The sequence below is a fragment of the Cheilinus undulatus genome, linkage group 16, assembly GCF_018320785.1.
Source record: "Cheilinus undulatus linkage group 16, ASM1832078v1, whole genome shotgun sequence".
Lineage (NCBI taxonomy): Eukaryota > Metazoa > Chordata > Actinopteri > Labriformes > Labridae > Cheilinus > Cheilinus undulatus.
Window position 1 is genome coordinate 36,904,141 of NC_054880.1, and position 26,292 is coordinate 36,930,432.

At 40.1% G+C, this 26,292-nt stretch overlaps 1 protein-coding gene across 2 annotated transcripts; it reads left to right on the forward strand.

Moving 5' to 3' along the window:
* The first annotated feature begins 244 nt into the window (after positions 1 to 244).
* On the forward strand, positions 245 to 23,816 carry LOC121524357 (transmembrane protein 196). 2 transcript variants are annotated; one of them, XM_041809708.1, is made up of 5 exons: positions 245 to 730; positions 14,149 to 14,205; positions 17,562 to 17,697; positions 21,137 to 21,255; positions 23,251 to 23,816. In XM_041809708.1, the coding sequence occupies exons 1-5, from the start codon at positions 485 to 487 to the stop codon at positions 23,323 to 23,325; spliced, it is 633 nt and encodes a 210-aa protein (XP_041665642.1). In that variant the 5' UTR covers positions 245 to 484; the 3' UTR covers positions 23,326 to 23,816. The 2 variants fall into 2 exon arrangements, with proteins under 2 accessions (XP_041665642.1, XP_041665643.1); XM_041809709.1 differs by having other exon boundaries at positions 245 to 663.
* The last annotated feature ends 2,476 nt before the right edge of the window (positions 23,817 to 26,292 follow it).

A 26,292-nucleotide genomic window follows, 5' to 3' on the forward strand; every position in this document is an offset into this window, starting at 1 on the left:
CTGTAACGTTAATTGAACGGCGCCGGTCCACTTCACTATTTCAGCAACTGAAGGAGCTGACAGGAGTATTTGTGCTCGCTCTCAGATTTTACCAAACGGTGACGGATGTTTCCACATGGGGGCGGAAGCAGCTGTCCCCTGGATGTGACCCTGGACTGTGCGCATGTTTGTGTATCGAGCCTGCAGTGGTGCTTAAATACCCTGGACGGAGACAGGCGGATCACAAACACATCAGACAGCGGAAGAACTGAAGTGGACCACTTACAGTTTTAAAGCAGTATCCATCGACAGATAACCTTCCCCTGATTTAACTTCAAGAAGTTTTCTACCTCCTCTGCTCCTCTAGGACCTACTTTTTATTTTAAAAAGGGGGGAAACCCCTCCCATTTTTCAGCTGGGCATGAAGAAGTAGATCCACGCCGTGCACGGAGCACCGAGAAGCGGGCTCCTCTCGCTTCTTCCGCCTCCTGCTGGAGCTGGAGAGATGCCCGGGGCAGGATGTGCTCCAGCCGCAAGATTCTGTGGAGCCTGCTCCTGCTGTCGGTGGTGGAGGTGGGCCTGGGTGTGGCGAGCATCGTCCTGGGAGCCGTGGGCATCAGCTGGGTCCGGGGCCAGTACAAACCGCAACAAGGGGACGCGTCTCCGGTGTGGAGCGGACTCTGTGTACGTCCTGGGAGCAACTTTTGGTCCCACTTTTTCACTTCCAGAGAGGATAAGTAACTCATACGAGGTAGATGGGAGTAGATGTACAGCTAATACTTGAGAAAACTATCAGCTTTATGCGTTAGACGAGGAAGGTGTTTCACTTTATTCAAATTTAAAATATAAGATGAAAGAAATAATGACCTAAAATAAGTTTAAATGTGTTTATTTGTTACTTCCATTTGACATAGAACACATCTCCTCTAAAAATCCAGTAAAAGATCACAATTTACATCTGAATAGGAGACTTACAACTATAACAATCCCTTTAAAATTAATAAACTGTCATTTAAATATTCTTAAAATTCAGAATAAAATCAGTTTTATCACTATGAAGATGGAAGAAATCAAATTCATTTAAATGATCAAAATCCTCAGAACTCTTTGGGTCTATTCAAGCAGCCATTTGGCTCTCTAGATCTGTGCTAAACATAAGATCACTTTCATTTATTCCTGCAGAAGTCATGTCTCAGTACTCAGGAGGGTCAAAGCTTCATCCCTCATAATGTTCCAACTCTCCTCTTAGCCCCAGTGTCTTGATTTTGTTGCTGAGTAATGAAAAGTGGAGTTACTGACATTCTTGGTTGCTAAATATAAGATATATGCATGAATCATCTTTACTACATGGCTGCTCCTCCAGACGGGATATCTGTCTGTTATTGCAGTGAATTAGTTTAAGTGCCTGGAGCTCAGGAAATGTGAGTCATATGAAATATATATCAGCTTCTGACTTATGCATATTGTAAACCCTGATAGCTACCCAGACTCAAACAAATTAATTTTACTTTGCTTGATAATCAAGTATATGTACTTAGTACTAGGTTTTGTCAAGTAATGTTTAATAGCAGGGTGAATAAAAATGAAACAGCTTTTTCGAGTAAAGTCAACTTAAAGAAGTAACATAAAGGCAGGGCTGTCAATTTGCTGATTCACACCACTGTCCAGTAGGTGGCGGTAACCAGGTTAAAGCATCATTTAAAAAAGCAGAAAAAGAAGAAGAAATTTAACCGTCTGAACATCTGAGCGATGGAACGTGGCTACCCAATCCATCCCGGAAACCAGATTTGTACTGCACATGTGTAAAGATGCATCTAAATCCGCTCAGCAGCCTATCAAAGCTAGGTTAGGTTTAGCATTTTAATTTCCACTGGTTAGATTATGGGGTAGCTCACTGGGGTGGGTTTAGATTTTAATTAATTAGCTTCCTGGGGTTAGGTAATTTATATTCCACTGGTTAGGGTTAGAATTAATTTATGTAGACGCGTTTGCACATGTGCACAATTCAGATTTACTGCATGGATCGGGTAGCGACATGGAGTGTAAAAAGAATCGGACAAAGCCTGTGTGACGCCAGCTGCTTGATTACAATAGGTGGACTCATACAGCTTTTGAAGCCAATCCATAGCGCCTTACACATTGAAATCGCTCTTTCAACCGAACTATGGATCATCGTAACGGCAAACAAGAGCCTGTCCACTGAGCTCAACTTTGACTAATGTTTGTGTATATTTGTATTGTGGGCACGTATCAATTAAAAAAAAAAAAAAGAGCTGGACTTTCTGCCAGCTAAACTGTCATCAACGCTGGGGTCCGTTTGAATGGTCCACTTTGCTTAGGAAGGTTCCTAACTGAGTGAAATGACCCGGAAGTATTTTAGTGTCGGTCATGATAAAGGCTGTTCAAATTCTCTAACTGATAACGAATTGAGCTTCGTTACTCCCGTTATTATCACCTTTAGCCAAGGAAACACTGGACCATCCATTGCCAAAGGAGAGATGAAAAGATGAACCACACTTCTGTGCATAAACTTTGTTTAAAGTGACCCGCCTGTTGGCCGCTCATCAAAACATGCGATCAATTTGTAACTTTACTTGTAGCCTATTTATTTAAACAGTAAAATTCATTGTCAAACTTAGAATACATGTGATAAATTGAGGGAAATAGGGTTGAACAGAGGAATATTGCAGACATGAAAACTATCATTCCACTTATGATAACGATCTCATTTCTTCCCCATTTAATTTTTTTATCCCACCAGTAAACTGATTAGTCAGTATTTTAAACTGCATTTGTTTTGCTATTTTGAAATATTACAGTAAGCGTGATAAAAGTTTGTAAATCACAACCAATTCAATAAAGCTGGCATGTTACCATAATGGGATTATTATATCTATCATCATAAGCTGAAAGAAAGACAGAACCAGAGGAGACCAATAACATTAACAGAGACGAGAAAAATAAAGAAAAGGGATAGGCAGGGAATAAAACAAAACTATTTAATATCGTTGTGAAATAAAAAAGGACTTGAATATTATTCATCTAGTCGTATTGATTTTGCAGAGTTCAGATTAAGAGGAACGTTTCTGCTGTTCTAGTTGTTCACAGGCACAGTCTTCATCCTGAAGAGACTTTAGGATATAAAAGCTTAATAAGCTTATAGTTATTACCGAGGTTTTCATGTTTTATTTGCTGCACATAACAACACAGAGAACACACCGAGTGGTTGATACGAATTTTGTAGTTCATCAACATTAAATTGTAGTTTTTACACAAATGACACACGTCATGTCCGTAACATCCGCCTTCTGGGGAAGTGCGGACAGATTCCCTAATCACCACTGTTCTCCTTTTCTATCCTCTTACTCCCACCTTTCCTTGACCCTGTGACGTTTTTCACCAAGGTTAAGGAAAAGTGGATAGGAAAGGACTTAAGAGGTCATTTTTTTGGACTTTTCGAACAGACCCCTAGCCTTCTGGTTAACTGAGAGGTAGCTTCTGCCTGTCAAGCTATCTGCCAATCAAATGAGACGCACCAATCAGTGCACAGTGAGGTTTTTCCTAAATATAATCCAAATGACTGTGGGACAAAAAAATTCACCCCCCGTACAGTGTGAGGACATGAAGACATTAGCTAATGAGACATGTTTTGTTTTTTTAACCAGGCTTAGACCAGTTATTTTTTAGTGTTAAAAAAATTCTTTTTAACGTGTTGTGTGTGGGACTTCAGGTGTTCCTGCAGCCAGCCTCAAGTGGACACTCGCCGTATTGCCATTTTTTGCACTTCCACATTGGCTTCATTTTTCAGGACCGGATGTTGCCGCGTGATCTGAGCATGTGTTTTTGGCCAAAGTTTGCCTACAAGCTCAGTAGTAATACAACCCTAAAGGACATATCCAAGAGCTGACTCTTCAGTTTTTGGCGTGTTTTTGGTCATGCAACTGAAGAGTTCACATTGTTTATCTACTCTGGTGCAAGAAAAGTTAAAAGAAATGTGATTTAAATTGATTTGACTTCATCTCTGTCACACTGTTGTCCAGAAATTTTCAGTTTGGTTGCCATAACCCCGTTCTCTCTCTTCTAACAGTTTTTTCAGAACAATTGAGTTTCATTAACTTAAAAATTAAAAAAAAGCTTTGTCAGCTCTATTTTTCTAAGTTGCTCAAACATACTCGTAGTTTTAAGAAAAACAGTACACGATCATTCGAAGTCCTTTTACTCAAAATTTAGACTGTCTAATACATTCATCCGCATAGTTTTCCCAGAATACTTTCGGGCTTTAGACTAGAGCTTGACCGATATGGGTTTTTTGGGGCTGATGCCGATACCGATATTGGGGGCTAAAAAAAAAACCGATATCTGATATATCAGCCGATATCCGATATATTGGCCAATGAACGATATTTTGGCCGATATATGAAATAAGAACATTGATACACACAAGATATTTACTGTACATGAACACAAATGTGGACATGTGAATAACCAGTTGCATTTATCTATTTCACAAAGAGGCAGCTTAGACGACATTAAAACGCTGTATAATAGTCTTATACTGTGGCTGTGGACCATATTAGACAGGAAAATGATAAATGAAGAGCCATGTTTACATTGTTGTGGCAAATATGCACATAGAATATGTTTACAATGTGTTTCTTGATAACCCTGAGGAAGGCCACAAGCTTAAATGCGCATTTAGTTGTTCTGTAAAGATCTACTATTAGTGAAACTTTCTGTCTCCACACTGGTAGAATATGTCACAGGAAAGATAAACACCATATGAATGCTCTTCTGGTTTGTTTTTTTAAGTAAAAGCGCGGTTTAGCTTTTCTGTAGAGAAAACCGCAACCACAATACAGAAGGAAAGGTGTACCAAAAATGATGGAGAAGGACTTTCTGGTTCAGTGTGCACTTTCACTTTTTGTTATTGAAATCCTTAAGTTGCACCACCTTGGGTGGCATATATGTTCAAGATTAAAGTTTGTAATACAAATAAGCGATAATTGCAGTGGATGGACAACATGTTCCTTTGTAAAAAGTATATGAACATGTTATTTGAGTTGGATTTACAGTCGCTAGAAAAAGTATGTGAACCCTTTGAGATTTCTTGGATTTCTGCATAAATTTGTCATCAAATGTGTTCCAATCCTCATCTAATTCACAACAATAGACAAACACAGTCTGCTTAAACTAATACTGCACAAAAAATGATATGTTTTCATGTTTTTATTGAACAAAACATGTAAACATTCACAGTGCAGGGTGGAAAAAGTATGTGAACCCCTAGGCCAATGACTGGTTGACCCTCTTTTGGCAGCAATAACCTCAACCAAACATTTCCTGTAGTTGCAGATCAGACCTGCACAACGGTCAGGAGGAATTTTGGACCATTCCTCTTTACAAAACTGTTTTAGTTGATATTCTTGGGATGTCTGATGTGCATCGCTCGCTTGAGGTCATGCCACAGCATCTCAACCGAGTTGAGGTCAGGACTCTGACTGGGCCACTCCAGAAGGTGTATTTTCTTCTGTTGAAGCCATTCTGTTGTTGATTTACTTCTATGCTTTGGGTCGTTGTCCTGTTGCATCACCCATCCTCTGTTGAGCTTCAGTTGGTGGACAGATGGTCTTAAGTTTTCCTGCAAAATGTTTTGATAAAATTGGGAATTCATTTATCCATCAATGATAGCAATCTGTCCAGGTCCTGAGGCAGCAAAGCAGCTCCATACCATGATGGCCCCTCCACCATATTTCACAGTTGGGATGAGGTTTTGATGTTGGTGTGCTGTGCCTTTTTTTCTCCACACATAACGTTGTGTGTTCCTTCCAAACAACTCAATTTTGGTTTCATCTGTCCACAGAATATTTTGCCAGTAGTGCTGTGGAACATCCAGGTGCTCTTTTGTAAACTTCAAACATGCAGCTATGTTTTTTCTGGACAGCAGTGGCTTCCTCCATGGTGTCCTCCCATGAACTCCATTCTTGTTTAATGTTTTACTTATTGTAGATTTGTCAACACAAATGTTGGCATGTGCCAGAGATTTCAGAAGTCTTTAGCTGACACTCTAGGATTCTTCTTTACCTCATTGAGCATTCTGTGCTGTGCTCTTGCAGTCATCTTTACAGGACAACCACGCCTAGGGGGAGTAGCAACAGTGCTGAAATTTCTCCATTTGTAGACAGTCTGTCTTGCCGTGGACACATGAACATCAAGACTTGTAGAGATACTTTTGTAACCCTTTCCAACTTCATGCAAGTCAACAATTTTTGATCGTAGGTCTTCTGAGAGCTCTTTTGTGCCAGGCATGGTTAACATCAGACAATGCTTCTCGAGAACTGCAAATTCTGGTGTGTGTTTTTTATAGGGCAGGGCAGCTTTAACCAACACATCCAGTCTCATCACATCGATTGGACTCCAGGTTGGCTGACTCCTGGCTCCAATTAGCTCTTGGAGAAGTCATTGGCCTAGGGGTTCACATACTTTTTCCACCCTGCACTGTGAATGGTTACATGTTTTGTTCAATAAAAACATGAAAACATGTCATTTTTTGCACAGTATTAGTTTAAGCAGACTGTGTTTGTCTATTGTTGTGACTTGGGTGAAGGTTGGAACACATTTGATGACAAATTTATGCAGAAATCCAAGAAATCTCAAAGGGTTCACATACTTTTTCTAGTGACTGTAAATAGAATTTTAATTATAGGAACATTTCCACTGTGCAGTTTCACTTCAAAGTCCTGTTAACCTAACATAAATGTACGAGTAATGATTATTCAACACTACATAAAAATAACCAGACACGCCAGATGGATGTGTTTCACACATACTTCTCGTAGAGAGTGTTTGGGAGAGGGCAGAGCCTTTAAAAAAGAACTTGGAAGGTGATTGGATGAAGGTTCTGCCTGTCACATCTTTACGGGCCAGTCAGAGCAACAAAACACGTGACACAGCCGTTACCTAGTAGTAAACTACATAAAGAACTGCATAACACGAACCATGGTGACTGTAGACATGTCAGTACACGACTTTTGTTGTTTCTGAGAAGAAAACAACTCACTGCTGTTCTTTTTTCTTCTTTTAATGAAGAAATGTCAAGTTCTGATAAAACTGGCGCTTAAGCCGCATTCACGCTAATCTCTTCCGCCATAATTGCATTGGCCTCTCGTTGCTGCTTGCTTACGTCACAACTCCGCCGCGTCCGAAAGTACTGCCCCTTGTCACTGATTGGTCCTGTCACTTTTTAACTGGGCCCAAACTGTTCAGACGGGAGCTTTGAAAGATGGATTCGCCAGTGAGAAACACAGAAATGGGCATATCCATCTGCTTTGCAAGGGTAACATAAAAACTTTGAAGTATGAGTTTCAACAAAATTTTTGAGCAGTTTGGTTTTACAGTGTATTCTTCACTTGTTCAAGGTGCAGCAGCAACTAACATCTTACCTGCTGAAGGTGTGTTTCAATCCATATTTCACTGGGCATTAGTCCTGGTTAAAAGAAGACTGTGGCTTTGTCTCTCTCAAAGCACTGTTAAATCCCTTCTGTCTGTTATTTGTCACAGTGCTAAAGTTTAGTAAGGTATCTGATATGGTCTAATCTTGCCAAGACTGTCACAAATGCCTGTAATGCTAATCATTATTAAAGACTTCTTTTTTTTTTTGTTTTGGAAGAGCAACATCAGGAAATGGAGTGTTTTCATCAGAGATTTAGAAAAGACGTCTTATAAATGAGAGAGACTTAACTTCCCATAACTCAGAAAAAAGAAACTAGGTATACCAGAAGAATTAAATACAGGATGAGAAAATGAAACTGAGACTTTGTAGCTCTAAACTCATGACATAAATGTGATTGTTTCTCTCATGTCTTAAAAAAGAGAGTTGTAAAATAGCAGCATAGCAGACAGATGATTCCTCTGTTCAGGTTGTAATATTTTTAAAATTGGAGTGGTTTGTATTTCTCGTGTGTGGGTCTGGCAACGGCTCATTCAGAAGACACAGTCACACCATCTTAGAGCAGTTTTTACAGCCTCATTTTTCATGATTTTGAATCTCAGTCTTTTAAACTTAGAGAACTTTGACCTGTTGGTTTATAACACAGTGGCCTTTCATACAACGAACCTAAAAACTGATTTATTTGATCACTTTACAGGGACTTTAGGGAAACAGTGCTTGATCACTTTAAGTGTTTTTTGCTTTCTACTCGAATTATTTGACAATCATGAGTGGTTACCTACTGGGTTAGAGAAGTTCTGACAGTGTGGAGAAACAGTAACATTTCATTACTGATGTATGTTCAGTGTGCACCTTTCATTCATTGCTACTTAACCACAAAACTTAGACTACTCCAAGGAGCTCGAATGTTAGAAATTAGAGTATGTGAAAGATTTAGCTGGAAATTACGATGGATGAGAAAAGTAAGTTAAGAAACACTTCCCTTATATGAGTGATTTATACTTGATTATTGTAAGGCAAGAAGTTTAACGTGATTAAAATTGCTGTTCAGGTTCAGACAACTAAGAAAACTTAATTTACGGGTAGCATCTATGAAGTTCACCTAAAGTTAGGCTGTGACAACCATATTTCATTTTTAACCTGAATAATGACCACTCTTATCAAAGCAATAAAAATAAACTTTATTGTTGCTGTAGTACAATATAGCCTAATTAAAAAGTAACCCCTTTTCTTAAACCAACGCACCCTTTGTTTGCTAATGTTTACAGTGTGCATGGGTAAATTGACTGAAATATTTGGAAAGCAATGGCATACTTCATAGCTAAGCCATGATGTGCAAAAATGAGTTCAAAGAGGCAAAAATGGTCGAGAAAAAATGGGTCAAGAAAGGCAAAATGGTAAGAAAAATGGTTGAAAGTAAATAAAAATTGGCAAAAATGGATTAAGGAGGCAAAAATGGGTCAAGTCAGGCAAAACAATTCAAAAAAAGGAAGGGAATGGTTTGATTTGATTTTTGATTTGATTTATTTTATTTATCTCGAACGTACAACAACAAAAGAAAAATATATTGCTCAGTATGGTTGTGTCAACTTGCCAGTCCAATTTCATACACATAAATAAAAATATACATATGTATATACATACACACACACACATATACATTTATACATATCTGCATACATATATACACACGTATGCACATGCCACATTGTTCGAGACGGGGCAGAATGAAGCTCAATGCTTATCTTGTCCTGCCCCTACCTTACATTACCTTATCGATTAACAAAAGTGTTTTTGATACCTGAGCAGTAATCTATATTCTTACCTGTAACAATACAATATAAACAAAACATATATACACATAGCCTACCTTAACACACCCACACCAAAAAAAAATGCACATATACTGTATATAGATGCACACATGCATCTATACTTGCCTATATACCTACACATACACAATGGTGAAAAACGGTTTAAAAGTGGTAGGTTAAAAGAGGCTGAAATAGGTGAAGTGTGGCAAAAAGAGGGAAATATGGACGGGAAATGGTGAAAAATTGGTAAAAATGTCTAGAATGGGCTAAAAATGGAAAAATGTGTCAAGAAAATCATAAAGGGACAAAATTGGGTGGGAAAATGGTGGAAAGTAATAGAAAAATTTTGTGATAAGAGGCAAAAAGGGACATTAAATGGTAAGAGAATGGTTGAAAGTGGTTAAACATTGGCAAAAACGGATTGAGTAAACAGAAATGGGTCAAGTCAGGCAAAACAGAACAAAAAAAGTGGTACAACATGGGTTTAAAGAGGCTAAAATGGGTAAAGTGTGGCAAAAATGGAGAAAGGTGGTTAAAATGGCTACAATGTGATAAAAGTGGACAAATCTGGAATAAATAGGCAAAAACAGTGAAAAGAGGTTTAAGAGTGGTGAGAATATGTAACTTCAACATCAGAACCCAATAACACCTTAGCCAGCTGTTAGCTAGGATTCTAGCACCAGTGCCACTGATTCAACACACATTGATATATCAATAGATCCTGGGCAGGGCCCATTCTCTGGGTTTGTCACCAGCCCAGACACTTGTGTGGGCAGGCTTGGTCGATTTCACTTGAAATTGCCCACTTGTATAAATGGGTATTACGTGATGTCTCCATTCAGCCATTTACATCTTACATAAACTCAAACGCAAGTGCAACACAAAAAAGCTTTTGTAAATGCGACAATATCTCTTTTACTTTACTGAGGTCACAAAGATATTGATAATGATGGTTTGCATGACTTTTAAAGTCCGGTTTACTAACATGGGTTTTACAGTGGAGAGTGTCTAAATTCAACATAACTCCTATAGTGTGTGCACAAAGGCAGGAGAAAGTGGACTTACACCATGCATGCTGTGTATATGAGTGTTTAGCCACAGTGTGAGTGGCTGCTAGACTCTACTGTAAGTGACATCTGTGTATTCAACCTGACTGTGCAATGCTGACTGCTGAGTCAGCCACACTGTCTCGTGTTTAGCAGAAGGTTTAGATCTCCTGCTGGGACCCTACAGTTATTAGATCTGACTCTTCACAGTCCTGGAGTTAGACCAGACTTTTTGTTCAGTTTCCTGCTGAAACAGAACAGTGGGCGGTACATTTAGTTCTATGAAACGGTGTCCTCTTACATGATGTCTTTCCAAAAATTATTTTGATATTGCTTCTAGTTTTAGGGCAAATTTTTAAGAACTGGAAAATGATCTGATTCATTCCTGTTGGATCTTTATGGTTTTTGACATTCAAATGTCTTGTAGAAGTTTGACTTTAACATTGGACCGCTGCTTTATAATGTGGCGTATAGATGTAACTGATAAAATTGCAGAAGTACAATGTCTTTCTATTTGAATGTGTTTTGGTAAAAATAGAGAAGGAGGAGAGTGACCAGGTCCAGCACCCTTGAAATCTGATGTGCCCCTCAAAAGAGTAAGGGTAACTTAACCCCCTGGTTTCTGCAGATTTTTCTTTCAGCAGAAGTTTTCTTACAGAAGCAGACGGACGAGGGAGGCCGTTTAAAATGGTTTATTGGTGAAGTTGCTGGCTGGCCAGTTTGGGTCATTTGGCTTTCCATAGAGTGAGTCAATTTTTTTGAGGTGTTGACTTGACTGTAGATGTAGCAGGATCTGAGCACAGAGTAAAAGTGTCAGACAACATTGAAAAGCTCAAAGACACATATCACTCTGATCTTAGAGTGTGCAGAGCAGCTGACAAACACTACCGCTTAGTGGATGTAATCTGGCGGCAGGTCAAGCTGAAACCAGGCTTTTAAACCGAGGCAGACGAGTCGATGGGATGCAGGTGTGTGGTCCAGCCAGGTGCTTGATTGCAGATTGATTACCAGGACGTGTTGCATGTAAACACACACATAAAGACAGAGGGAAGGAACACAGAAAAACAACAGGATAATTGCCAGAGTTACCATGCAGGTTGCTGCAAGGTTTGAACACAAACTTCATGCCTCCCTGGCACATTCATTACAGCAGTTGGTCCGTCCCATTAAAAAATTGGTTCTGCCTGTGAGTAGAAATAAGTTCTCAGCAAAACAGAGGTTTCAAATTTCCAGTTGCCTTTCATTTTGCATCTAACAATGCAAATTAGAAAGTCAGCAAACTCCCTCATCTGATGGAGACAAGGTAAAGGTAAAAGTTCAAGAATAACTCCATAGACTTCTTCACTACTGTATTAATTAAAGGTAAATAAAATTTAACCAAACTGAGAGAAGGGTGGTTTTAAAATGGTTCCAGACACGTGATAAATAATTGTTAAACTGTATTTAAAAACTTGGTTGAAGATCCTCAAACTACAAAACATTCCTTTGTGTTAGAGATGTCCAAATTACGACACACAGCCCAACTAAAGCTTGTAATATGTAACCATCTTCAGAGTTTGTTGATGTGCATTGTTTGGCAACTTGGGCAGTTTGCTCTTGTTTTGTGTCTGTGTGTCAAATAGAGATAGCCTATCAACTCTCTGCTGGAGCTCCATTCTCATCCTGACCAGGGGTGAATCCAGTGGTGGTAAGGGCCAATCAGGGCCCCTTGAAGCCTGATTGGCCACCTTGAAAGCTTTGCAATGGTTGTAATTTGCCTTTTCCTTGCAAAGCCAGTGGATTGGCCAGACTCCATGTCTGTCATCAGGTAGAGACATCCTGCAAAGCTCCAGTTTTAAATGTTTGTTCCCGGTCTGAAAATGGACCTGGTCAATCAGCATTCTTTGAGAAGAAGGAGGCTGTGGCTATGGACAGGGCTTAGGCCAGCCACACACTACTGGATTTTAAGCCCGATATGGGGCGAGATTTGCCTCTCTCGACAATCGTGGGGGCGTATACCGACTGGAGCCTCACCGCAAACAATTATTTGTCTGAGAAGTCTGCATGTGTGTAGTGTCAACATGACTAATTTACTGCTCCAAATCGCGTCACAGTCTCCCAAACCCTGAATCGTAAATATCAAACATGTTTGATATTTACGATTCTAGGTCATAGTGCCGCTGACGGAGTACCCATAACAACCAATGAGAGTGAGCACACCGAGTTGTGACACCAGACCAATCATACAAACTTTCACTGTTTACAACCATAAATGCAACCGTACCTTAATTCCAGCCAGGATTTCGTCCTAAGTCTTTCCCTTTTTTTATGATTGTTGCTGCACCTGTAACGCATGTCAGGACACGTTGTGGAGAGACAGCAAGACGGTATCGACATCATTTCTGAAGTCATGTGATCACACAAGGTCGTTGTTAGGTCGGCAGGTGTGTGGTCTCCAGTGATCTGAAAATCTGGCTGAGTCGTCTAGTGTGTGTGTTCAGAGGATTAAAGATGAAAAATCTTTGGAAATTGTTCTGAAGTCTGTGGTCTCCCACGGTTTCAAAATCATTTTAGATTAAAAAATCATCAAGTGTGTGGCCGGCCTTAGTTGTACTAAAAGTCTATAGCAATGGCTGCCACTTGTGTAGCACTTAGCTCGGATGTAGCTGTAGTATATTATAGCAGCTGGCAACAGCACAGTCAAATTACATTGTTACAAACAATGAGCCATGCAAATAAAATGTCAAACACCACCTTAATACCTTGAAAGAGATGGTGATGTTCTGTATATGAGGGCTTCAGCCAAATGTCCACAGTCTTTGAGTTTTCTTTATGACTGTTCTCTGAGGTTTGAACTCAGATGACCTTTCAGGACATTTCATTCATACCAGTAAGCCTGAATGTCTTTCTTTCAATTTTCAATCCATTTTTGATAATTTATTACCGCTAGCTTGAATGCTACCTGACATATTGTTTTCCCTTTGTGAGAGTCTGGTAACCAATGGCAGGCCACCACATCACTGCCTGAATAGAGCATAATGGAGAGAAAGGAAGAGAGAGCCTGTGCCTCCTGTGTGATTGTTATTTTAATGTTTGTATAATATCTGTGGCATCGGAATCAGTATTGGGAAGGAAAAATGGTATCCTCTTGTTTTTCATGTGCGGAGTGTACTTGGAAAAAGAGGATGTCAGTTTTGCAGCCCTGTGTGCATGGAATAATCTCCAAACGGATTTAACACTGAACTCAATTCACCTAAAGTTCTGTTCTATCTTAAATGACAGACAACGTGAGACCACAGCGCCATGTCTGTGTTTTAAATTGTTACTGTGACCTCAATTTCCTGCACTTCAATTGCAAATGAGCTTTGCACTCTTTAAATTAAGTATCATTTATTATGATGTGCTGCTGACCTCTTGGCAAGGTCACACTTATAAAAGAGATCTCAACTCAGTGGGTCTTCATCTGGTTAAATAAAGGTTAGAAAATATTTAAATCAAAACAAAATAAGGAGACTAATTGCAATTAACTACAGACAAGATGAGGTATATCAGTATATCATCCATATAAAGTTTGGACACTTTTACATTTTGCTGTGATTGTTCTGTACCATCATAATACACTACAGTTCTGGCTTAGCTCAGTCTGAACTGCTGACATCCAGGACATTATGGCCTCCTGCTGGAAGCCCACAATGACTCTCTATTTTTGGAGGGAGAAAATTACATCTGAACCAGCTGAGTGTGAAGAATCCATTCACCATTCCTACTGTGAGCACAAGGGAGGGGTGACAAAAATAGCTTAAATTTCATCGACTATTTACTGTTTTCTTCCAAACAAAGACGTGTTCATTTACTCTTTGCTCTTATCTTTCTCTTTTTCCAGTTTCTGGTCTGTGGGATGTGCGGAGTGCTGTGTGCTCGAAAAAGGACTGGTCTTATTGTAAGTATATTTAATCTTTTGGTTACTTATTTTGTTTTATTTTATGTTATGTAGACTGCAGCCTCTCTCTATGAAAGCCATTTCCTGCCACAAACAGGGAAGGATTTCAGTAATGTGGAAAAGGCATAATCACTTCCTTGCAAAGACAGGTGTCCCAACATGTACATTACCATTTACCACCTGTATGAAAAAGCCATTTTAGTAGTGCTGTTAGAGCAAGGAATTTTTAACACAGCTTTTCCAAATATCCTGGTTTTATTTTGGATGCTAAACATTATTTAGCTTTGCACAGAGAAAAAAAAAATCATGCATGTCTCCTGAGGAATCCCAGCCCATTCTTTGTTTGCAAGTCTCTCAAGCTCCTCCAGATTTGTTGTCAAGTTCTGATGAAACTGCTGCTGTTGCTACATCCAAGCTAATGTGGCTTGCAGTACAACTCAACCCCAACAGTAACAATCACAAACTCATACTGAAGCAGGTTGGGAGGAGAGTGCAAACACTTTTTTGGTCATCAAGGGTCCAATTTGAATATTGCTCTTCTTTCTGATAAAGCTGCTACTATACTATAGCTACAAAAGAGCTAAATGCTGCACCGACAGCAGTCATTGCTGTTAGCTTCCAGTACAACTAAACCTGTTGCTATCTAGCTAGCTTTGTTCTCCTGAATTGAAGCTGATTGGTTTGGCACAAATGCTGCAGATTGGAGCTTTGCAAGGTGGATTTACCTGATAATAGTCTGGCAAATCCAACTGCTTTACAAGGTTAAGTGCCACATAGAGTCTTAGAATTTTTGTGGCATCACAGCAGCTCAATTTGCAACATAGAAATTATAAACAAAGACACATTTGAAACGTATTTGGATGCAGCTTCAAATTCAATCTTTGACTTGAATGGTGTTTGAAATAGTACTTTGAGTCTGACCTTGTTAAACATTAGACCCTGTTTCTCAGTTTTGATGGTAACTTACAAAGATTCTTTCACATTGTCAGTCGGGATTATACATTTTAAAAAAGCAATACTATTAGTAAGTAAGACAGTTACTGAAAAACAAATCTAAAACATATGGACAAAATTAGGTGTATAAAATCAAGCAGAAAGCCATGCAGTCTCCATTTGTAAAACATAGTTCTGTGATGAATGCCACCTTTGCAATAAGATGTTGGGGAAATTTCCTCCATGCTGAATATTCCACAGTTAACTGTAAGTGATACAATTGCAAAGGAAATTGAAATGTTTAGAAACATCGCTACCACTCCATAGCTGAAGTGTTCTGAACTTCCACTGGCATTAATATAAGCACAAAATCTGTGCGACAGGAGCTTCATGAATGGGTCTCCATGGCTGAGCAGCTGCAGGCAAGCCTCACATCACCAGGTCCATTGTCAAGTGTCAAATGTAATGGTGTAAAGCACATGGACACTGGACTGTAAAGCATTGGAAACATGTGATAAATCACACTTCTCTGTTTGGAGTCTGGGTTTGGTGGATGCCCGGAGAACATTACCTGCCTGACTGCATTGCGCAAACTGTTAAATCTGGTGGACTTTCTATTCCAGCATGACTGTGCCCCAGTGCACAAAGTAAGGACTATAAAAACATGCTTTGATGAGTTTGGTGTGGAAGAACTTGACAGAGCTCTGACCTCAACCCCATTAAGCACCTTTGGGATGAACTGGAGTGGAGGTTGCAAGCCAGGCCTTCTTGTCCAACATCATTGCCTGACCTCATAAATGCTCTCCAGAATGAATGGGCACAAATTCCCACAGAAACACTCCACAGTCATGTGGACAGCCTGCCAACAGAGGGTTATAGCTTCAAAAAGGGAGCCAACACCATATTAAAGTACATGTATTTAAATACAATGTCATTACAGTCCCTGTTGGTGTTAGGGTTGGGCACGGTTGATTGGCATTTGGTGAGGATGAAGATCCTTTGAGCAGTCATGGAGATAAAACCCAAATCTTCATTCATTTTTTTTGCTGAGAAGCTTTGACTTTTTTTCCTTTGAAAGATATTTTATTTTGAAAAATGAGTACCATTTGATGTCCAGTGGAAACACTTGATCATATTTTCTGCTGTCAATCAGGAAATATCAATATAGCTTGCACACATCGATGTTTTAGTATATGTGTAACTGCATCTTTAGTTTGCAGTCTACAGGATCAAAACATTTGCAGCATGCACAGGGTTTTTTCAGAGGTATTGATGCCACACATGTTGGCATAATCTGATCCTGGAAGTCTACTACCAGGGACATGCGGTTGACATTTGTGCTGCCGAGGTGCACGAAGTTTGATTTGAAGATGACATCTGAGGAAACCAGAGGAGACAAGCAGTCACCTCTCCTCTTCTCTTTTGTCTGTTTTCCTCAGTGATCCTCTCTCTGTCTCTGCCTGAGTCCTCGTGTTTCTCTCTGACTCGCTCTGTCTCCTGCAGGGAGGGCACTAATGACGGATCAATGTCAGCACAATCTGCTGTAACGGAGACATCCTTCAACCTTTCTCTCCCTCTGTCTCACCCGATTTATCCGCACCTTTAGTCCCCTGTCACCATCTCTATTCACGCTCTTTTTCCCTTTCCAATCAGTCTTATTTAGCCACCGCTCATCCCTCTTCTTTTCCAGATAAATCTCACTTTCACAGTCGTTTCTACGCTCTGATTCTCTCCATTTTCCTCCCCTCATGTGCTCTCTTGCCCTCCCTCTTTGTCAGCCTGTGGGGTTATGATTGCATTAGGTTGGTTTGGCTCCGGACTCCTACGAGCCGCTTTCCACACTTCACTGAGGTAATGACTGAAATTGGAGACACCGCTTTTCCATGCGGTTAAAGGCACTAAAGGCATCTGCACCAGGAGCAATGAAAGGGAACCTGAACTCTGAGCACAATACACACTCATTCATGGACAATAAACAGAGAGAGGAATGAATCGATATATTTTGATGAGCTAACTGCAATCATTTTTCCATGAGATCTTGCACAAGTTCCAGTAACAATTCTGAGGATCCATAAAATAGGATTTACTGAACTCTAAAAGTAAAATCTCACCAACACACAAGCACAGAAACAGTAAGTGAGTGATGCAAGAATATTTACAAGCCACACAATATTTCTGGAAGAGACTGTGTGCCTTGAGAGTGATCCAATTTTCTAATAGGAAATGAGATTTATTTTGACCCACATGCATTACTCACCAGAGCCGCCGCCATCCCAAACAGCGAAATGATGGAGATGGAGGCTCGGTAGCAGTTTGTTTATCTCCCATCTCATCATATTTTGTCAGTTTGTTTATGGTTTTGTTGATAAGAAATAAATTCTGAAGCTTGCATTAACATAAAGCATTCTTGCTCTGTTTTGCAGATGATCCTATTTTCAGCGTGCTGTATCTGCGGCCTGATTGGTGGGATCCTCAACTTCCAGTTTGTCAGAGCTCTGAACAAACGTCCAGACTCAATGAACTCCATCCATCTGGCAGCAATGACACTGGCCTGTCTGGGTAAAAGGAGCACTTCTTAAGACAACCCGATAAGTTTCTTTGATTGCTGTTGCTGTTTTAAAAAGGCAAATTCTTAAATATTAGCTCTGTTGAAGTATCTACGGGGGAAAGGGGAACCATGGGTTTAAATCAGGGAGCAAACATCCAGGGCTTAGCCCAAACCAGAGCATGCTCCTGGATTATTTATGTCTCCATCAGGCACTTACAGTGCATTCAGAAAGTATTCAGGGTCCCATAACTTTTTCATTTGTGTTATGTTGCAGCCTGATGCTACAGTTTAAAAATATATACACAGTTGCAAGAAAAAGTATGTGAACCCTTTGGGATTTCTTGGATTTCTGCATAAATTGGTCATCAAATGTGTTCCAATCCTCATCTAAGTCACGACAATAGACAAACACAGTCTGCTTAAACTAATGCCGCACAAAAAATGATATGTTTTCATGTTTTTATTGAACAAAACATGTAAACATTCACAGTACAGGGTGGAAAAAGTATGTGAACCCCTAGGCTAATGATTTCTCCAAAAGCTAATTGGAGCCAGGAGTCAGCCAACCTGGAGTCCAATCAATGTGATGAGACTGGATGTGTTGGTTAAAGCTGCCCTGCCCTATAAAAAACACACACCAGTTTTGAGTTTGCTGTTCTCAAAAAGCATTGCTTGATGTGAACCATGCCTGGCACAAAAGAGCTCTCAGAAGACCTACGATCAAGAATTGTTGACTGGCATGAAGCTGGAAAGGGTTACAAAAGTATCTCTACAAGTCTTGATGTTCATGTGTCCACGGTAAGACAGACTGTCTACAAATGGAGAAATTTCAGCACTGTTGCTACTCTCCCTAGGCGTGGTTGTCCTGTAAAGATGACTGCAAGAGCACAGCGCAGAATGCTCAATGAGGAATCCTGGAGTGTCAGCTAAAGACTTACAGAAGTCTCTGGTACATGCTAACATTTGTGTTGACAAATCTACAATAAGTAAAACATTAAACAAGAATGGAGTTCATGGGAGGACACCATGGAGGAAGCCACTGCTGTCCAAAAAAACACTGCTGCATGTTTAAAGGTTGCAGAAGAGCACCTGGATGTTCCACAGCACTACTGGCAAAATATTCTGTCCATAGATGAAACCAAAATTGAGTTGTTTGGAAGGAACACACAACGCTGTGTGTGGAGAAAAAAAGGCACAGCACACCAACATCAAAACCTCATCCCAACTGTGAAATATGGTGGAGGGGCCATCATGGTATGGAGCTGCTTTGCTGCCTCAGGGCCTGGACGGATTGCTGTCATTGATGGATAAATGAATTCCCAATTTTATCAAAACATTTTGCAGGAAAACTTAAGACCATCTGTCCGCCAACTGAAGCTCAACAGAGGATGGGTGATGCAACAGGACAACGACCCAAAGCATAAAAGTAAATCAACAACAGAATGGCTTCAACAGAAGAAAATACACCTTCTGGAGTGGCCCAGCCAGAGTCCTGACTTCAACCCAATTGAGATGCTGTGGGATGACCTCAAGAGAGCGATGCACACCAGACATCCGAATAATATTGCTGAACTGAAACAGTTTTGTAAAGAGAAATGGTCCAAAATTCCTCCTGACCGTTGTGCAGGTCTGATCTGCAACTACAGGAAATATTTAGTGAAAACATATCAACATGAAAACATATTTTTTGTGCAGTATTAGTTTAAGCAGACTGTGTTTGTCTATTGTTGTGACTTAGATGAAGATCAGAAGACATTTTAGGACCAATTTATACAGAAATACAAGAAATCCCAAAGGGTTCACATACTTTTTCTTGCAACTGTATTTATTCTAATTAATCTACACCGGTGGTTCTCAAACGGTTTGGCAAGGAACACTGGTACATCTAGCTGTGCCATGGGAGTTTTTACAGTCTTATGTTACCACTTAAACTATACAACAAATTGAGCAAATCTTGTTTCTTCTGGCAGGCCACCGTATCAAGCGCTGCCTTCTCATTAGAGATCAGCTGACTGCTGGCCGATTCAGGCTAAGCTTCCCATTGGCTATTGCTGCCATATTTAAGCTGCTCTGGCTGCCTATTCTTTGCTGCTTACTCTGCAAACTGCTTTTGCAACCCTCCTCCACCAGAGCTCCTCGATTATGTCACATATGACAATCAGTGTCATTCTGTTGTCACTGATGCCTGATCTGCTCTGGGATTTTGCTGTTACTCTCCTTGCAAAAGGCTTCCTTATATGCACTGGAAGGGCAGGAACATGTGCTGTTCCTTCTTTATGCTTTCCACAAAGGCTCGTGGAAGGGTGGGGGATCCCTGCACAGCCACACTGCCAAATTTAAATAACCACCTGTGGTAAATTTAATTGATTGGACATGATTTGGAAAGGCGCACACCTCTCCATAGAAGGCCTCACCGCTGACAATGCATATCAGATCAAAAACCAAGTCATAAGGTCAAAGGAACTTTCTGCAGAGCTCAGAGACAGAGTTGTTGACAGGCACAGATCTGGGGAAGGCGACAAAACAAATGTCTGCTGCACTTGAGTTCCCAAGAGCACAGCAGACTCCATAATTCTCATATGGAAGAAGTTTGGCACAACCAGGAATCTTCCAAGAAAGAGATCTGACCAGGAACCCAATGGTCACTCTGACTGAGCTCCAGATGTCCTGTGTGGAGATGGGACAAAGTTCGAGAACAACCATCGCTGCAGCCCACTGATCTGGGCTTTTTGGCAGAGTGGCTTGTCTGAAGCATCTCCTTATTGCAAAACATACGAAAGCCCACTTGGATTTGAAAAAAAAAAACACTTATGAAAGCAAAGTGGACTTTCATGTGTTTTGCACTGAGGAGAGAATATGGGACATAGCTGTCCTGGCTAAAGGGGGCCGTTTGGCAACCCTATTCTGTTCTGACAGCCGGCGTCTCACAAGGGGAGAGTCCACAGTCAGATTTTCTTGAACAATTAAGCATTTTCAGGATAAAAGCCTATGGCAATGCCAACTTGCAGTGAAGGTCTAATGTAATCTTAGCAAAGAGTCTGCTAATAAATAGACCTGATAGGTACCTAGAGCGGAACAGAGTAGTGCTTCTAACATGTACCAAAAAAGGGCATTAGGTGTGCATTAGAGAAAAATGTCAGTGTTGTGACTTTGTTTAACCAGAAGGAAAATTTGAAAGCAGAGTTTTACTTTCACCCTCCCCATTTCTTTTTCTTTACAGATAAATCTTCTGACTAAAAGCAGTGGTATGATCTTAATTGTGTATCCTGTGAGATGTTACATACCCAAACATTCTGCATTTTTGGTAGTATCAAAAAAAAATCCATCTGTTCCATAAAATCACTGTCAAAGAGAGGAAAATTTCTTAGATTTCACAGCACTCTGTTCTTTTAGAACTAACAAATATTTGGATTCTTCTTTTAGCTGGTTTGCATTCCCTGTCTTGTCCAGGTATCTCCTCCTGTACGTTATCTACATGGCTGACTTGTCGCTTGGCCAGCTCGGAGCAGCAGAGGATGTTCCTGGAGAGGGAGCACTCGTTGCACCACTCACACGAGATGACCGAGAAGGTAGGACACAGCAGGGAAAGACGGCCTATATATACCTGCAAAATAGCAATGTTTGCAACATTTGCAGGAAATCTTGTGCCGAAAAGCTTTCATGTAAACCAGTCTATGAAATTACCCGGCCTTTATTTGGGACAGGCATCAACAGGAGACAGACCTTTAGTGGTTTTAAAACTGTCAAAGCCATGCTCATGTAGAATGTGGCTTGGTGTCATCTGGCTGAAATAAGCAAGAGCATCTATGAGTCACTTTTCACTTTAGTACTGAGTATCTACAGAGGAGTTTTACTGTAAAATCTGATCCTCTCTAGTGGCAAAAACAACAACAGAGTAGATCTCCAACTAGATGTATCTGCTAAAGTCACACCTCTGTAATAAACTGAAATACAAAACAAAATGTCAGTGATGGTTAACCTCATATAGAGTTAAATTTAACACTTTAAAGTGTCTATATTAGCCCATAGTTAAACTACATTTTTAAAATGTTAAATATTTTACAACAGGACAGAGCTGCAGTAAGGCTGGCCACACACTGAACCCTAAAGGGTTTTAAACACATGCGAGACCACAGACATAAGAACAAGCTTCACTGATTTTTCATTTTATAATCCGCTGAGCGCACACTCTACACAACACAGCCAAACTGTGAGACCACTCGGACCACACACCTGCTGACCTGCCAGCGACCTAGCATGATCATATGACTTCAAAAGAAAACCAAACATGAATGTCTATCAGTGCTCTCATCTTGCTGTCCTCCACATTAAGCTTTCCTGGCGTGTGTTACAGCTACAGCAAAAATCATGAAACAAAGACAAGAATCAGAAGGAAATCCTTGCTGGAATGATGATACAGTTTTGTTCATGTTTGTGAACAGTGAAGATACGTAAGATCTGGTAATGTTGGTTGTTGAGGCATTATGGGGTTTGGGATGTCATGACCTGATTTGGAGCAGTAAAATAATTGTGCTGACACCACACACTTGAGGATTATCCAGACAATTAATCGTTTGCGACAAGCCTCCACTCGGGATACACCCCCACGATCGTAAGGGGAGGAAGTTCTGACCTTGAGCTGAACTAGCCTAACTCTTGAAAATCTGTGGCAAGGTGGGTCTCCTATGGCAAGAAAAAAGCAGAATGCATACTGATGAAGAATATGCTCTATGTGTCCTTTAGTGACACCTAAAGTCAACACAGTTGAAAACTTCACTCATGTGCAAATGTGCCTATAATCAAAAACACCAACAATCCAATCCAATAGTCCAGCAGGGATCACTGTACAGCAGGAGACATCTAAAACACTCTGTCCAAGGGCATGATGGGGAACTCTGCCCTCACACCCCCCCTGATTTGAAAGTGGGCAGAGCTTAAATCAATTGACTCTTAGTTGAACTAACACTGCTGGATCAACACTGTCAAATAACTCCAACACTGAAGACCATTTCACTCATAGTGGAGTTAAACTTACACTTTTTATTCAGATAGTTCAACTACCAAAAAAACACTACTTAATTACAGTCATTTGAGTAAATGTAATTAGTTATTTCCACCCCTGCCTGCTACCAATCAACCTACTTACCTGTGAAATGTCCTGGGTGTTTTTCAGCATTGCACAACTTTCTCAGGCTTTTCTTTCTGCTGTCCCAACTTTATTGGAACATGATGCAGGCATCAAATTTAGAGTGTGTGTATAATTCCCATATCTAATGAACGTTAGATATTGTATCTCTGTGCTGTATTCAATATGGGCTGAAACAGATTTGAAAAGTAATGAATTCTGTTTCTATTCATATTTTATGTCACAACATTTTTGGAGTTGGAGTTTATATTCCAACACTGAACACATAGAGGCATAGATGATTGAGACCTGCCTTTGTTTGTCACAATGTGTAACAACAGACTAGTAAAAGGCATTGGGCCTTAAAATTGTGGTGGACTTTGTATTTAAGGTTTTACTGCATATGAAGTGAATAATGTGTGTGTTTCTTCACTTGCAGGAGATCCTGGACAATTCCAGTAATGGCATACCCCAGATCTCCTATAACGGACACACCACAGCAGCTTCACCGTGATGGCATGTCACTGGAGCATCTGTGTCTTCCTACATGCCCTGCAGTATACACAGTAACTAAATACGCTGACCGCAGGAAGCGGAGGGAGTAAAACCAGGTCTCTCTCACCTTGGGACTCTTCATCGCTAGAGTCAACAGCAAGACAGAGAAGGTCTGAATAATTATGCAAACAGAAGTTCAAAGATGCAGAACAGATGCTGTGTGGGCAATAATTCAGGTGACAGACATCTGCAGGACATCATGTGACCTTTGAACCAATGAGCATTAAGGATGGACTCTGCAATCGGAAGCCTCAAAGCGATGAGCACAAACCAAGCATGCAGCTGATTCACTTGTTATGAAGAGCTATTTCAGTCTCAGTGTCCTTACTCTCTCTATATGTTATGGAATGCAGATCTTGAGATAGGCTATCTGTATAATGGAATGCTTATCATGAAAATACAGCCATGCACAATGTACTGAACTGTTTATCCATGCTTGTATTTCAGGTATCCAACCGTATCTATAAATCAACATATTTTTATAAATGCTTCTTATAAAATGGAATTCAATAAAAGTATTACAAATACCATGATGATTTAAGTCAGGGGGATTTATTACAACCTCAGTTCAAAAAAAAGTTGGGGCGTTGTGTAAAATGTAAATAAAAACAATTCAATGATCTGCAAACCTCATAAACCCATATTTTATTCACAATAGAACATATACAACAGTTTATGATTATAACAGTTTAACAATCAGATGTTAAAACTGAGACATTTTACCATTTCATGAAAACTATTACCTCTCAAAGAAGTAGGGACAGGGCAACAAAAGGCTAGAAAAGTAAGTGCTGCAAATGAAAAACAGCTGGAGGAGCATTTGCAGCTAATCTTACTACTATAACTGGTGGCATGTTGTCTGTGTTGATTTGCACACCAAACAGTTGCAACGATTGTTTTTGTTACCTTTCAGAAGACTTCTTGGGGAGTACTGGTTCAAAACTGTTGCCATAAAAAACTATAAATGTGTACAGATTTTCTGTAAAATCTGAAAATGTTGCACGGAGGCATCATTCGGGGACTTCTGCTGTGTTCTGTTTATCTCAGAAGTCAGATGTTGGAGCTGGGAATGATGTCACACCAGTTGAATGTGTTCCATTTGCTCTTAGGGTTAATTTGCAACAGGTCAAAAACATGACAGGGTATAAAAGGAGCATTTTAGAGAGGCAGATTCTTACAGAAGTAAAGATGGGCAGAGGTTCACCAGTCTGGGAAAAATTGTGTTGATAAATTAGGGAATAATTTCAGAAAATGTTCCTCAACATGTGAAGACTGACCATCCCTCCATCTACAGCCCAGAACATCAACAAAAGATTCAGAGAATCTGGAGAAATCTCTGTGCACAAGGGACAAGGCTGAAGGTCAATACTTGACACTTGTGATCAGGTGACCCTGCATTAAAAACAGTCTTGATTTTCTACTACAAATCATTGCATGGGGTCAGGAACACTTCCAGAAATCATTGTCAACAAAGTCACCAGTTACGGGGGGATATATGGGGTCCAGGCACACTGTGGACCCATGGAGGTCAGCAAAATCACAGCCCATTAAAAAGTTATGCTGTAACAAACATATTTTATTTATTACCTGAATAATAACCACTTTTATCAAAGTGGTAAATATTTTTAAAATATATTTCTCCACTTTTTTAAGGGGTTAAAGTTTAAAAAATATGTTCAAAGTGGTGAAAATGGGTTAACAGCAGTAAAAAACGGTGGAAAGTGGGAAAAATGGACAGAAAAGGTGGAGAAACATGAACAAAAAGGAGTGAAAACTGGGATTACAGTGCCAGTATGTGTTTGAAGTTACAAAAAATGATTAACAGAGGCAAAAAAGGCATTAAAAGGCCCAAATGAGTCTTAATTGTCAAAAATGTACAGAGAAAGTGTGCAAAATTGATGAAAAGTGGCAACAAGATTAGTTACAATGCAACTGATCCAACACCCAAAAACACAGCTGGAGTGCCCATTCTCTGGGATTGTAAGGAGCCAAAATCTGTGGGCAGGCCTGTCTGTCGACACAGTTGACTGTGCAATCCACAAATGCAATTTTCAGCTGTATCATGCAAAGAAAAAGCCATAGGATCAACAGGATCCAGTAATGCCGTCTTCTCTGGGCCAAAGCTCATTTTAAATGGTATGAGGCAAAATGGAAAACTGTTCTGTAGTCAGATTAATCAAATTTTAAAATGATTTTGTAGAACATGGGCATGGTGCCCTGTGGACTAAAGAGGAGGGGGACCATCCAGCTTCTTATCAGTGCACAGTTCCAAAGTCTGCATCTCTGATGGTATGGGGCTGCATTAGTGCCCATGGAGTAGGCAGCTTACACATCAGGAAAAGCACTGTCAATGCTGAAAAGTAGATAGAGATTTTGGAGCAACACGTGCTCCCATCCAGTCAACGTCTCTCTCAGAGAAGGCCTTTTAGATTACAGTAAGACAATGCTAAACCACGTACAACATCCATCACAACAGCATAGCGTCACATTAGGAGAGTCCAGGTGCTGGAATAGTCCATCTGCAGTCCAGACCTTTCAACAACAGAAAACATTTGGCACATCATAAAGACTCCCAAGACACCAGAAACTGGTCTCCTCATTTCCCAGATGTTTACAGACTGTGGTTAAAAGAAGAGGGGATGCTACACAATGGCAAATATGGCCCTGTCCCTACTTTTTTGTGTTGCCTCCATCAATTCAAGATGAGCTAATACTTTTCACGAAATGATTAAATGTCTTAGTTTCAACATCTGATATGTTGTTTATATTCTACTGTAATTAAAGTATGAGTTTATAAGAGTTGACAATCATTGCATTCTGTTTTTATTTACATTTTACACAGCGCCCCAGCTTTTTTGGAATCAGGGTTGTAGATCAATAGAGAGATCAGGTGAACATTATCTCACATTAACAACTGGTGCTCCAC